This window comes from Halyomorpha halys, unplaced genomic scaffold, assembly GCF_000696795.3.
Source record: "Halyomorpha halys isolate HHAL.00 unplaced genomic scaffold, Hhal_1.1 Scaffold107.1, whole genome shotgun sequence".
Lineage (NCBI taxonomy): Eukaryota > Metazoa > Arthropoda > Insecta > Hemiptera > Pentatomidae > Halyomorpha > Halyomorpha halys.
This window is the reverse complement of record NW_027112128.1, coordinates 1,114,209-1,129,199: the sequence shown is the minus strand read 5'-3', so window position 1 is coordinate 1,129,199 and position 14,991 is coordinate 1,114,209. Positions and strand designations below refer to the sequence as shown.

The window sequence follows — 14,991 nt, the reverse complement described above, 5'->3', positions numbered from 1 at the left end:
GTTCCCTATAGTATTACGGAAGAGGTATATTGATATATAATTCATGAGATATATTGATAACAAATTTCTAATAAAATGAGATATATATATATATGGAGAATGGGTTGATAACTGTTATCCTCTATGTAAAACTGCAGTTGAGTCTATCCATCAAATATCATCTGGATGTCAAGTGTTGGCAGGTGAAGAATACATTATGAGGCACAATGGCTTGACCAAGATTATTCACCACTGGGGTGTTATTACATAATTTAAAAACTAACTCAGTTCCTTCCTCAGTACTTACTGAAACAGGTACTGTCTGGGATTATTCCATGGTCATGGACCACTCAAAGGTTAATAACAAGCCGGACATAGTCTTAATTGACCAAAAAGCAAGAAGCAGATATAGCTGTCCCAACCAATGACCATGTCTATAAAACATTATCGGAAAAGATGGGGAAATATCAAGATTTAAGCCAAGAACTTTGTCATCTTTGGACTTGAGCATATAAAGGTATATCTGGGCGTAATATCTAGTAACGACCTCAGTCAAGAATTTGAAGCTCTCTGAAGAAGTATTGGAAGAAGGGCAGAAAGCAGTTCTCCTCAGCACAGCGAGTATTGTTAGAAAGTTTTTAAATATAGTTTAAAAATAGAGCCTAACCCTTGACTTTGGATCTGGATATGTGAATATTTCTGGCAATAACCATTAAAGTTTGAAATTATAAAATAATAATAATAAATTATTTATCAAATTAAATTGACTTGATTTTTCAGATAAAATCAATTTATCAAAAGTGCCACCTTACAACACTGATTTTATCATTACATAAAAAAACGGCTTTAACAAATAATTTCGATTAATCTCATCATATCAATGCAAAATTAATTTGTATTTAATATTGGCTAGAACTTATCCACAAAGAAATGGTCTGACAAAGCTTAAGCTGAATTTTCACGGAAACTTTTGGTAAAGTAACTTTAATTTTGTTTTTTGAAATAATTAACCATCTCTCATTGTAAGCAGTAATAATTAATAGATAAATACAAAATATGAAAGAATATAATAATTAACTATAAGTAAAAATAATTTTTTTTGTGTTTTCATGATTGTTATGATAATAGTAATAACTTCTTGACTAATGCCATGACAATCAAAGAGACACAAAATCATAGTAATAGTTGTTTTTACTTAAAATTTAAATGGAAAATGGTAAGGGGGAGGCTATTATGAATAATAAAGAGCTTACCATTGTGAAACTAACAAGGATTAATTTCAACTCTAAATAGGACGGTAAGAGAATGTTATGTGGTGTGTGTATTGCACCAGAATGTTGCATTGATTTGTATTCTAAAGTTTTACTGGTAAACACTACAAGAAAACTGTCAGGAAAAAATTTTAAATATTACAATTCTAATGATATTTTTATTTCACGAAAATAAAAGTGTAATTAAAATTCTGTTGATATGAACATTGAAAGTTCATTCCAGTGCCTGTATTTGAATAACAGATACAAAAATCGATAAGATATTTTTTAATAATACAATTATTATAATAATAGTTAATAAAATTTTATTTATGAAAAATTCTAAACTTAATGTCAGGAAAATTGAGTCCATAATATTTCAACTATTAACACCTCATTATAAATATATTAACACGTTTAGGTAAAAATAATCATATCAAAATACTTTATTCAACAAAATAATTAAGAAAATAACTCAAGAAGTAAAACTTGTCACTTGATCAATTAGTACATTCACAAAAATATTTTAACTTTAATGACATAAATTGCTGAATAATTTAATTAATACTGATTTAAAAAAAAAAAATCATGTATAACAAATATTCTAAAAAAAAAAGGAAGAAATAAAGGTTAGTTTCAGTTGTCTTAAAGCTGCAATTTCGAAATTAAAAAAAAAACTTTTTATAAGAAAAGGATTATAAAAAAAAGATATGCTAGGAAGTGCCTATACTAGGAGTTCAGGGGATCTTGATTTCAATTTCAGAATTTATATTAAAATAAAAAAAATGAAACAACTATAACATTTAAAATATTTTAAACTGCTCAAAAGAATACCTCGTTTTGATTGTTTACATTATTAGAACTTTCTGTACATCACAGCATTTGACTAGCTATGACAACTAGAGAGATAGATGAACTTCAACATCTATGTGTCGAGACCTTACTAAGCAAAGGCATTAGTCACCAGCATCATTAATAATTTTCTATAAAGATATTTAACACAAATAAAATAATATAACTGGAAATCAACTATAGCTGTAATAACTCATTTAAATGAAATAAAAATATTAGGATATGAAAATAAACTCCTATCTTGTGAGACAAATTAAAGGCAATTTTAAAAACTAATTGCCCTTCAGGACTTTAAGTATTTCAACCAAATCCTGTTCAAGATTTGTGAATAGGATCCAATAAAAATCACAATTTGACAGGAATTCAATTAATTATAAATTAATTCAAAGCTTGAGAAGTAAAAAAATTGAGAGATTATTTTGTAGGTATGGATCATTTAAGATGCTAAAACTTAATGACTTATAACAGTTTTCACTATTACACTTTTTCATTAGTCTGCTTACAATTTTTATAATTTATTTTCGCATCAGTTCCAAAGAGATCCTCCAACACAGAGGATGGGCTTGTACTCATTTATACACAATTCTCTATTGCTGGTGTTCATAACATACTCTATTATTATCACTGCTTTAGTAATATCATAGCTCATGGTTTTCACTCTCTCAAGAGATAAGTGAGGGCTCTCAACAAATTCTTTTTATTTAAGGTTGGGGTCTGAATTTGCATAAATAATAAAAACTTGAAAATTTTATAAAAGTATATAAGTGAGTACACGCCCACCTGCCATGCTTGAGAAATGGTACCTTTGTTTATTCATTCATTTGTTTTTTAATCACAATACAATAATTCTTTAAATGATATAATGGATAAGTAATGTTGTAATTTATTCATTTAAAATTAATCAAAAGATGATTAAACAAATAAAAACAATTCTTAATTTTTAAATTTTACTTATATTGTAATGAATTAGTAATATTTATGACAGAAGTTAAAATACTTACCATAAACCATATTGGGATTAAACTTCTTCAATTCTTTGACAACAGATGCAATTTTATTCAGAAACGAAGGCGAACCAACATAACCAGTTAGAAGATGAGAATAATCATTCAAGCCATTTGAAAATAGTCCATCAATAACAGTTCCTATAATAACATTATTTTGTAAACGTTCACCAAAAAAATTATTAAATATTTCTGTGAGCTATAATAATACAGACCTAAATCTTCATCATTTAAAACTTGCCCTCTTATATGTTCGTAGCCTGTGTGGTTTGACAAGTGAACGGAATTAATTGCATCAACATCAAAACCGAGCACCTATTATCAAAGAACAAATAAATACAGCTTATAACTAAGTATAATTAGTATATGTATAACTTACAACTAATAAATTAGTTATGGTGTCAATAAATTACCTGTAGAGGAAATGTTGCACTTTTATTACCAACATAACCCCTCACCACATGACTTTGTATAGACAGCACTCTGACATCCATTGTAACTAGCTAAACTGTGGCTGAAAGACTGATGTCACTACCCTTCCTCTCCACTACTTCAGATAATTTTTATCTTACATCACAAGGTTAATGAAAGTGACTCCCTTTCCCAACAAGGACCCAATAGACCCAACTGATTCCAGTACATTGAAGGCTCATTCCGTAAATAGGCCACGGATCGATGATCAACAGAAGTATTTTTTTTACAATTTAGATGATGAATTCATTATCTCGAATAGTACTGGAAGGGTATAAGGAAATTATTTGAATAAAACTCACGAACAAATACCAAAATAAAAAAAATCAAAGAAACACAGCATTAAATGAACAATTTAATGTTATTCATAAGTAACCTCATAATCTACTTCGACATACCACAGTCACATGGTTACGAAAACTATTTCAATTCAAGTTTATCACAAAAAAAAATTGATAACTTCAGTAAATACAACAAAGAGGTAGAATCCTCTCTCCAAATCTTGTGATGTTCAATAAATTACAAATAACTATTTCATCTTTATTTGCTTAATTTATATAAAATATAGCTTTAACACATTTGTTGAATTCAAATATTTTTAGTTAAAATTTCTATGCAAAAACAATAGTTGAATTGAATGTCAAAAAATAAATATTGAAGGATGATGTAAAACAACCTTAACTGTTTATAATGAGCTGTGATTTTTCTTAGTTTCATCATTAATGAGATACTTCTAGAATTATTTTTATCAATGAAATCTTGTTTATGAACATGATATTCAAATTCCTGGGAAACGATAACGTTTTAAATTTGTCCTTTCCAGTTGAATTTACCCATTGTTCCCGGTTTAGCTCAGATAAGGAACAGTATATACTTAAGACCGTCAATATTTGATTCTTTGATGAATATCTGTAGTATATTCTTCTCTTAGGCATAGTTAGCAGATAGTAGGTACTATGATGTCCTAAATCAATTCTGGAGTGTGGAGTAAATATTTTAGCACTGTCGTAATGACAATTAAGTCACCCAAATTGCAATTAAAGTGGTTTTCGACATTCTGAGGAGGGAGTAATGTAATTCAAACATTTTGTTTCTCTTTTTAAAATTTTTTTTAGGTTCTAAATTATTTTTACTTTTACATACATCTAAAAATCTTGTAAAAAACAACTTGAAAGGTAGACAATCTCACCAATGCTAATCATCTTTGATATCAAAGAATTCTTATTCACTGAAGTTATCGATCCCCATAGGTGATGACATTCCAACATTCAAAATGTCCGGTTTTAGAAAAAGAACCCCTTAGAGGTAATTTTTTTACCTAGTTAATTATTATCTGAATGTTATATTCAAAATATAACATTCAGATTCCGGCATCCGTAGTCTTTTTTAGAAGGTTAGATGAAACCAAGGCTAAAATGGGAAACAGAGCTGCTCGTGATAAGATAAACTAACATCTCCCCTATATGTTTGTGTAGTTTAATCATAAAGTGTCAGAGTCTCGATTATATCTTCAAGGCCTGGTGTTATCATTATTATTTTTTTAATATTCATTTGTTAAATTCTCACCTGTCGGAAAGCAGGACTTGGTTTGTTTTTAATTTAGTATATTTTTATTATGATTTTATCGGAACCAAATTTGTTCATTGATGTCTAAAATATAAAGTTTGAGTGAAATTTTCGATTTTGAGGATTTAATTTTTTTTTTTCATTTCTAGGAATAAATGAAGCAAGCTTCTGTATGTTTGCTAGAGAGAAAGCAAAACGGACACATTCTATTTTATCTATAGAGATAAAGTAGATAAAAAGTGAAGGGTTACCAAGGGAACTTAGAGAGAAAAGGTTTAAAGATAAACGCGGACCTTTGCTAGTACTGGATCCGACTTTATTAATTTTTCAGATCATTTAATTTTTTTTTTATTTATTATGATTTTTATTAGTTCTTCAGATAATTTAATTTTCTTTTATAGTCTCATATATAAATTTCCAAACAATAAATGGGTTTTCCCCAAATTTAGAGCTATCAAAATGTTTTGAAAATTAAAGTAGATTCATTCAATTTTTTGCATGTTAGGCTTCAGGAAACACTCCTTGATGATATTCTAAATCAGGCACTTGCTTAGTATAATTTTTCCAGAAATTGATTTTTTATAACAAACTCGTTTTTTAAAACGACATAGAGTGCCTATTCGATATAATAATTCTAATAGAAAATATTTATTTAGTAATGATTATTATTTTAAACGAGTTTCCGGATTAAACATAGTCTGAAACTCTTAGAAAATACTTGTTCTGCTAAAAATACTTGAAGTATTCAAACTTTTTCTCTATAATCATATCTAAACCCAACATAGAACGTAATATCCAATGTGATATACATATATTATTTTGAACATGTAATATAAACTGACATTATATGTTTTATCAGGATCTAGAGGTATTAACAGAAGCTTTTAGTATTGTTTTTGTATTGACTGATTGAGAAAAACACTCCGATGACTTCTAGAAAAAAATATAACAAGGAAAAATACTAAACTGGCTAGTTAATATTCATTATATCAACTGCTACTTCACTCCATTTTGGGTGGCAGATGAAAATACCACTCTTTTCTTTTTGGTAAAAAAAATGTGCCATAAAATAATTCTAATGATGCCTTGTTTCTTAATACCATAGCAATGTTTGTCCTGAAATACCAATTGAGAACCCCACTTGTCAAAGTCAAGGGATTCCTATAGTGAATATTGGAAGAAAACGAAATATATGTATTTCCAATGCCGTCCTGGTTGACAACAGCCCTTGAGAATTTCCCTGGAGTCTAGGGAGAGACAAATCAACTTTATTTTTTTTAATACATTCAAAAGAAGCTTCACAAAAAAATTAAAGATAAATATGAACGAAAAAAGGTTTTGAAATATAATGAAACAGTGTAATATAAAAAATTTAAGTCTTATCGGTACTGATTTCGTTGAATAGTAGGGAGTGGCAATCAAACATACCCCGACATTTTTCATTTTCTTTCACATTCTGGAACCATAAAAAGGCTGAACAGGTAACGAAGGAGATAAAATATTTTCTGCTTTTTTCAAGCGTGTCCTGATCATCTCTCAGCCCGAAATTTTCTTTTGTGACTGTATATTGGTAGGTATTTTATAAACAGGCTAGGGAATGACAGAGGTTCTAGTGGTTGGTGCTTTCCGTTTAAAATTCAAATTAAGTTTTATACCAATACTTGAGATGGTGCTCAAAAGTGTCATTGTTTTTAGGTTTACTACAAAAGAAAGTGATACTACAAACCAGCTGAGTCTCAGCTTCAGCTTCGTGACAAGTGTTGATAGGAAATGTTGGCCTCAAGGAAGATAATAAGAGAAATATCTGTGACTGAAATTGGAGAAAGACCAATTTAGTTCTGTTCGAATAATTTTTAATTTTAAATATGAAGAAGATGGTCAGGGTTGCGGTCAAAACGAACAAAAATAGTTAACCACTATTTATTTTCATACGTTTTATTTTGTTCATAACAAAACTTAACTTTCTCAGGTCGATTGGAACTATTTAAAAAAAAAAACCGATGTAATTCGGTCCAGCAATGTTCAGTTTACCATGTTTATTGCTTTTTATATACGATTAGCATAGTTACAACCACAGCGATGTATAATTTCAAATTATTTTCCATACAATTTTTAATTAAAATCATTAATTTATTTAACTAACTCATTACGAAGCTCTACAGCTCGAGGTGGGACTTGACTTCCCTGACAACATTGCAACAGTCCTCTCTGCACAACGCTCTTCGCCTTCAGTTCCTTATACCGAGATTTTCCAGGTCTTTTTCCACATCTTGAACCCAACGTATCCTCATTGTCCTCACCTTCTGAGACTATACATTTTACCAACAAGAATTCTTTTGTGCATTCTTGATTCATCCATCTGTGCTACGTGACCTAACCATTCAATTCTCCTTGGTCGTATGAACCGAACAATTTTACAAGATCCATAAAGCTCGTATAGTTCGCTGTTTCTCCGGATTTTCCATTCACCCTCTTTCAACACAGGTCCATAAATTTTACGGAGAATCTTCCTCTCGAAGATTTTCAAAGCATTTACTGTGGTGATGCAAAGGGGCCAACTTACCGCAGAATATGTCACTGTTGGTCTTACTAACGTTTTATATAACCCAATTTTTAAATTTATTTAAAATTTAAAAAGTAAAAATTCAATGAACATTTACATGAGGTAATTTTTTTTTTTTTTTTTGGTAACGAAATCTTGCAATACTTTTTAAAAGTCTATTTATTCAAGGTAAATCAGTTTCTATCAACACTAGTAATAAACTGCTCAATGTTTCTTGAAGCGATCGCACTTCTCACTGCACTCTTGATTTGTTTTAATGCAAAGACGTCTTAATGGAGTAAAGATACCAGCACTGGTCTGCGCAAATGAACAATTGGTTTTTTTTTCACTTTAGAAAAAATATCGTAATCTTTAACGCAGAGTTGGGCAAGAATTAGCTATAGTTGAAACCAAAAGCTAAAATTGTTATTTATGTCTACGATATTTATTTATCAATGGTTCATTTATAAATAAAGGTGATATCCATGGCAATTTTAGCTTTTAGTTTCCACTATTGCTAATTTTGCTCATCTTTGCTCTAAAGGCACACACCTAAATTGTAAATACTAACAGCTAAACTGGTAACATGGTATTTAGTTGGTTGAAAAAACTGCCAAAATTGATCACTACTTGGTCTTAAAGTAATGCTAACAATAATTGGAGTTAAATTAATCACAGGTAAGTGTAAAGATGGCGCCACTGGACGTTACCCTCCAAACAATCAGTAAAGCATTAGTTGAGTGCTGGCCGTTTTATTTTAGCCGTTGTGATGAAATAAGTTTTTTTTCTTCTGAATAATGTTGCAGTACTCGGTCACCCAGTCGTTTTTGTAACTAAGCTATATAACGTGTTCAAGAGAGTTCTTCCCTTAATTTATTAAACATTGACGTCGACAGACTTATATAATTACTTTTTCAATAAATTTAGCTTTCCTTACCTTATTTGCAATAATAATTATTGGATAGGCGCTCTGATTACGGTGGATTAGCCGGCGATCCTTGGATTAGTGGCGAGGCCCCGACATTGTCCGCGAGTTATAGCCTGCTAATCGAGAAGGCACCGTGCCCAATCTCCTCACCAGTGACCTCTTCTTTGGGAATGCCGAATCTGCTTCCGGCTTCAGCGACCCCTTAACGTCAGAAAAAAAACTTACTCTAACGTATACATGAATTTTTTAAAAATAAAAAGCGGTTAAAAACCTCAAGGCTCATTTTTGGTAAGGTAATTTCCTGAAGAATGTCGAACATCAAGGTACATAGTTGTTTGTTCCGATGACATATTTATTGAGAAGAAATTGCTGATGTATTGGATAGATTCCTGAGTCAACAATTCAAAGCTGATTAAATGAATCATATTAATTAGACCTGAGGATATTTATTAGTTTTTAATTTTACTAATAACTATTACAATTTTATTTTAATTTATTTATATATTTTCATTTTAAATTATTTTTCTTATTATTTATTTTTTTATGTGCGCCAACTAGGAGTTTTAACATTTTATTAGTCCATAAATTTAGATAAAACTTGTATAATAAATTCAATATTTGTGATGGATCACTGAAAAAGAGAAATATGAGATGAATCAATGACAGTGGAGTAGAAAGAGTAAAAAATAAAAAAGATGTGGTGAAGAATAAAATAAAAAAAACCAGAATAAATGAACAAAGGAAAAAAAAAGATGTACTTAATCTAAATTAAGAGTAAAACATCTTATTAAAAAAAAGTGCATTAGGTTGCTATACTACACATATACCATAATAAACCTAGTTGGACTGTTGTTTATTATTGTTATATTGCATAGAGATTAAATATTATAGTATACAATAGTAGTATTTGATAACACCAACTTCAATCATCCAATTTACTCTCAACTTTTTATTCTAAAACCTCCAACGTTTCAGCCCATAGGCCATTTTCAAGGAGACAACCTCAATCATTGAATAGTCACAATTCATTTAAAATGTCTTTCTTTTTACTTTTATTTTAACCACACGATCTCAATATAATATCCTATCCCTCAGAAAGTGTTTTTCCTTTTCTACTGACCACATCAACAACCTTTTCAACTAACAATGTAACTATTAATATCAATCACTCTCAAAGAATCATTTAATCAACAATCATTTAATAACAATCATTCCGTAAATCCTGAAATGTAGTACAAGTACAAATTATAGATTAATGATATATTATAATTGAATGTTTTCTTCACCTCAGCATTAAAAAAATTATTATAATAAACTTCCTAGAAAAGAAAATCGAGGTAATAAGGACCTTTAAGACTTCAGGTAAATTAATCTGTGGCAATTTATTAGCTTTTGCATATCTATTGAATTCTTTCTTTGGTTTAAATTTTTCCATTACCAAATCGTGATCTTGAATTCAGAAATAATGGAAAGCTTCTTATACTGTAATCGAAGATTGTGTACCAAGCTTAAAGCAATAAGGGTCTTAAGCATTCCCAGAAAAGCTGTACGAAGAGCCATCCAAAGATGAATGGAGACTTTGCTGTACACGAGAAAGGTGGTAAACATTTTGTGAGGTTCTAGAACCTCAGGACCACTACCAATCAGCAGTACTAACCATTCAAGCCCTACGAATGTCTACTGCTATCTAAATATCTAGATGTCAGTGTCAAATCGGTGAGAAGTTTGCACAATTTAGGATAGATTCGAGGATGGTAACCACAAAACCGCATTTAACCCCAGTGCACTGGAGAACCCGCTTGAAGCTCAAGCACAGCGATATTAGACCGATGCATCAGGGGCTAAAGATATGGTCTTAAGGCCGATTGTACCAATTTCCTGTAAAATTAAGATTTGTATAACCTAAATTTGTCTAGACATGAAATCCTCAAGACTGAAAAGATAGGAAACTGCTCGTTGATTCCGACTATTACAACATTTACTAGAAAAACGGTCCAAACTTCCAATCCATTACAAAAGACTGATCTACATGACTATTATAAGACCTATTTGGACATACGGAGTTGAGCTCAATGTCCCATATGTTGCTGATTTGGCCAGATACCAATCCTCCTGAAAAGAAGATGGGCTCGAGATCTTCTCCTTTAGAAATGTTTTTGGAGTTCTATCAATGGGTAGATTCTCCACATGTTTTTATCATGTCATAATATCACTTACAGCAAATTTACTTGATGTGTATATGTGTATACAGTTATAAATATCAATAAATAAATTATTAAAATAAAAAAAAAAATTGTCTAAAAGTTAAGTAAAACTCTGGTAACTTAGCGATCTGTTTGATAACCAGATTACCAAGCTTACCTGAAACTAAAACAACTTGCCAAACTCCGCAATTCCTATGGCTAATGTTCAATTAAATTAAAAATGTATTCAGCAGCCACTCACGACGGCAGAAATCGGTGAAAAAAATCTTTATCCAACCACTGTAAAAAATTTTCTCAGGACGGAATACATTTTTTCATTGTTGCCAGAGGAACTAATTCTTTGAAGTCGTTATCGACCTTCAAATCGTCTATCTCGATCAAATCGATTTCATTGTATTTTGAGATAAATGCATTTTGAATGATCAGATCCAACTGGAACTATGGAAGTTCCCTTGTATGGTTACATACTTAAACGTAGATTTGCTCTAAATATCAGTGAAGCACGAATTGTACAGGTTCGTGAGCTGAGTTATTCCCTTTCTTGGTAATTGTTTCAGCAGGACGGTTTGTATTCCATCATGACCAGGGGCCTGGAACACCATGTTATCCACTTCGTTCCATATGTACTTCCATGGGTACACAACATACCGAGAGGCCTGCACGCCCGGGACTCGGGAGAGCATCATAATACTGGTCAGAAGGGACATAACATCGATAAATATCCCAACCGAGGGAACTCACCTAGTCACAGTTGACATGCGGTTGAAACACCGTTACACGTTCAGCTGTGTCTACAGGAGACCTAAGGCCGGACTAACATCAGTGAGGCTACTGCTGCAACACGCCCAGGTGACGAGTCGGCATATTGTCCTAGGGAATTTGAATGCCCGGCACACCGCCTGGCTGTGTAGCAACAGTAATCCACTTAGTACCTTCATCACCAAGACCAGGCTGGTCGTCTTCCACCCAGGAGTGCATACCTTAAGGAATGCATCTCGTCCGTGGACTTCAATAATCGACCTGCTCTTAACCAGAGGGACCTGACTGGCAGCGCGGGTTGGGGCGTAGGTCCTAGTGCGCTCGGTTCGCAACGTTGTGGGTTCGATTCCCATCTGAGGCAGTTAAACATTAATTTTTCGGCAGTCCCGAAGAATGAATCATGATACTCCCATCTTGGTTAGTATGCGGTGGCAACCTAGGTAGCCGTCAGAGGTTGGCAAAAAGGACCAGTAGGCTCACTTGACGAACTTGTTCCCCCACCAAATACCAGTACCAGCTCCTAACCAGAAATATAGATACTAAAACGGACTCCCGAGCGTTGCCCTTCTGGCCCTCTGATCACAGGCCCGTGCTATACACCATCGAAGGCACGCCCACCAAACCACACGCGATCGAATTCTTGCTCCGTAAGGCAGGATTGAAGGGATACAGATCGAGAATTGATGAAACACTACCCGCGGTAGCCCCGAGTCGTACATCGGATGAGGTGAATACAGCGGTGGAGGTCATCATCACTACCATCCAGGAAGCAGCCAACCGAAACATCCCCAAGTTTTCCCCGCAGCCAGACGCCATCAGACGTCCAAGTACATCCTAGTCCTGATCGGTCAGAGGAACAACTTGACTACAGCTTGAAACCGGCCATCAATGCAATGATCCGGCAGATAGCCAACCTCATGGAGTGACTGGAAGACTGGGATCTGGCACGACCAACTGCGGAGGTCTTACGAGGATCATCGTCAGTTCTGGAAGTTAGAAAGGATATTCGTCACGAAAAGATGAACGATACACCTAACTTCTGAGACCAACCAATTATCACCTGGGGAACTGGCCGAACTCCTGGCAACAAGCTATGCAGCGTAGGATGCTGAGCGGACTGCTGATGCCCCTTCTCTTGAAAGACTACCGAGTCCCATAGAGAAGCCCGTCTTTACTACCTTCAGCAAGCTTGAGTCGGTGTTACGTTATGGATCATGGATCCAATCAATGATACAGAAAACAGTATTTGTCCTCGACAAATTTGGATAATTTTTTTCCAATACCTTTCTAACAATTTTACATGTATTATGTTTTGTGAACTGATAAATTAAGAAAAGCGAAATAGTGCATATTAATCTGTAGCAGTCAGCGAGCACGGAGTGCCGCTATATCCCGCCAGGGGCCAGCACTTCAAGCGTCTAAGAAGCTGTATAATTGTATATAAGTTTATCATTATAAAAATACGATCTCTTGTATAAATGTATATATGTTAATATGTAAAATGTAAAAATGTTAATTATAAAATAAAAAGAGATTGAGCAATAAGATTCTACGGAACTATCTCAAGTAGAGTTAAAAGAGTGAATTCTCAGTGATAATCGATCACATGAGGCCTTCAATTGTCACCGGGATTGATCCATCAGATCAAGCCTTCTCCGGGTCTAGTCATAGCACTGGTGGCTTACACTCTACTTGAGTTAGAGAAGTTTATTGCTAATCTATCCTCATAAGAGTTGGTTTTTGTTATGCTCACCTTAGACTATTGCCTATCTCCTCTCCCTTACTCCAGCAATCTTAGTCCGTCCGCTTCATCTCGGCAACTAGAACTGTTGCTCTGCCTCGGACTCTCTCACCTAGACCTCCTCTACCTAGTCAGTGTCCAGGGCTCATCCCCTGGCACGGCCTTCCTTTCTTAACTAATAATGAATACGCCTTGTCGTGGGCCTTCTGTAAAGAGATATCAGGCTGGAGAAATCGCCTAAGACCAGACAACCCCGACAAGTGGTGACCCCGACGTGATCCAGAGGAAGAATAACTTCAGGAGGACCTAGAAATAACTAGAGAGATGGCAGGAGATTCAGAGACGGAAAATGAAAAGACACAAGGACAGAGAAGGGACCCTCAGGAAATCGATGCATATCAAGGCCCAGTATCAAGAATACCACGGTTCTGGAGGAACAACCCCGTGCTATGGTTCGCCACCTGCGAGGCCGTATTCTCAACTTTGAAGGTCACATGGAGCACCATAAAATTCCAACTTCTGATCCCGAATATCGATCAGGACGTATTAATACAAGTGCAAGACCTTATTACGGATCCTCTTAAGCAGACATATGAAAATTTGAAGGCCAGGCTAGTACAGACCTTTGGAGAATCAGAAAACATAAGGATAAAGAAACTTTTAGAAGAAATCCCGCTAGGAGACCAAACCCCGTCACAGTTACTTCGAAGGATGCAGCAACTAGCTGGAGATTGCGTGAACGCAGAGTTCATCAGGACATTATGGCTGAAAACCCTACCTACTAGGTTCCAACCAATATTGGCCGCCACAGAACACACAGATGTGGAAAAACTAGCCGCTATAGCAGACAAAATCCATGAAGTATCAGCGCCAACCGAAGCCTACACCATCACTCGACCAGCCACTTCGAGACAGACAGTGGATAAGCCATCGCGTGACTATAAGGAAGATCTAAGAGAACTCCGGCAAGACATAGACAGAATACTAGGTATCTTAGGATCAAAAGAGCGCGGACGAAGCCTAAGCCGAGGACGGAACGGCGCACGCTGAAGATCCAAATCCCATCCGAGCGGTATTTGCTACTACCATCGACGCTTTCAAGAAAAGTCTTTTAAGTGCAGGAAGCCTTGTAAATGGGAAGCAAAAAGCCCTGAGCAAAATTTAAACTCCGACCAGTGAAAGTTGTGGCGGAAACTTATAAAAATATTAGGTAGTATTATCAAAATCGGAAGTAGATTATTATTAGATGGTATACACATCACTAAAACCAACCAAATAATGGCAAATAATAAAACAGATAGTAGGATTTTATTTACTCATTATGGTGACATTATAAATAAAATGTCTGCATGATTATAATATTAATAACGATCGTATGCGGTATTTCATTTTAGGGAATTACATACTTAAATTTCTAAGTGCTTTTAGAATGTATTACTCATCCTGAAAATGGCAGGAAACATAATTGTAATATTTCCAATGTTAACTAGTTTACCTACGTAAAGTAGTAAAGTTAAACTGTACAGTAATAACCGGTCGTTAGGCTACTAGGGTTTTACTAAGTTAACCGAATCTTAGTTAAAACCAAGACTGGTGCAACGGTCTCTGAGAAGTAACTATACGGTTAGGTATTTGAATTTCATTTTCCTGAAGTTCTAATTCTTTAGCAATGTTGTTCTACTTCTGCTACAGTGG

The 14,991-nt window shown here is 33.9% G+C and overlaps 2 protein-coding genes across 2 annotated transcripts in view; one reads left to right on the top strand and one right to left on the bottom strand.

Moving 5' to 3' along the window:
• Pdxk (pyridoxal kinase) overlaps window positions 1-3,971 on the bottom strand; it is a 7,918-nt gene extending 3,947 nt beyond the window's left edge. The window contains exons 1-3 of the mRNA XM_014415885.2: window positions 3,499-3,971; window positions 3,301-3,400; window positions 3,083-3,226 (exon numbers count right to left, since the gene is read on the bottom strand). Coding sequence (XP_014271371.1) covers window positions 3,083-3,226; window positions 3,301-3,400; window positions 3,499-3,579 — 325 coding nt within the window. The 5' untranslated portion in view covers window positions 3,580-3,971. The remainder of the gene's footprint in view (window positions 1-3,082; window positions 3,227-3,300; window positions 3,401-3,498) is intronic.
• Window positions 3,972-13,620: 9,649 nt separating this feature from the next.
• LOC106677721 (uncharacterized) lies at window positions 13,621-14,346 on the top strand. The gene has a single exon (XM_014415809.1). The coding sequence runs from the start codon at window positions 13,621-13,623 to the stop codon at window positions 14,344-14,346; it is 726 nt and encodes a 241-aa protein (XP_014271295.1).
• Window positions 14,347-14,991: the final 645 nt, after the last annotated feature.

Coding starts and splice junctions, on each gene's coding strand:
- LOC106677721 (XM_014415809.1), top strand. CDS start 13,621: ATGGCAGGAGATTCAGAGACGGAAAATGAAAAGACACAAGGACAGAGA.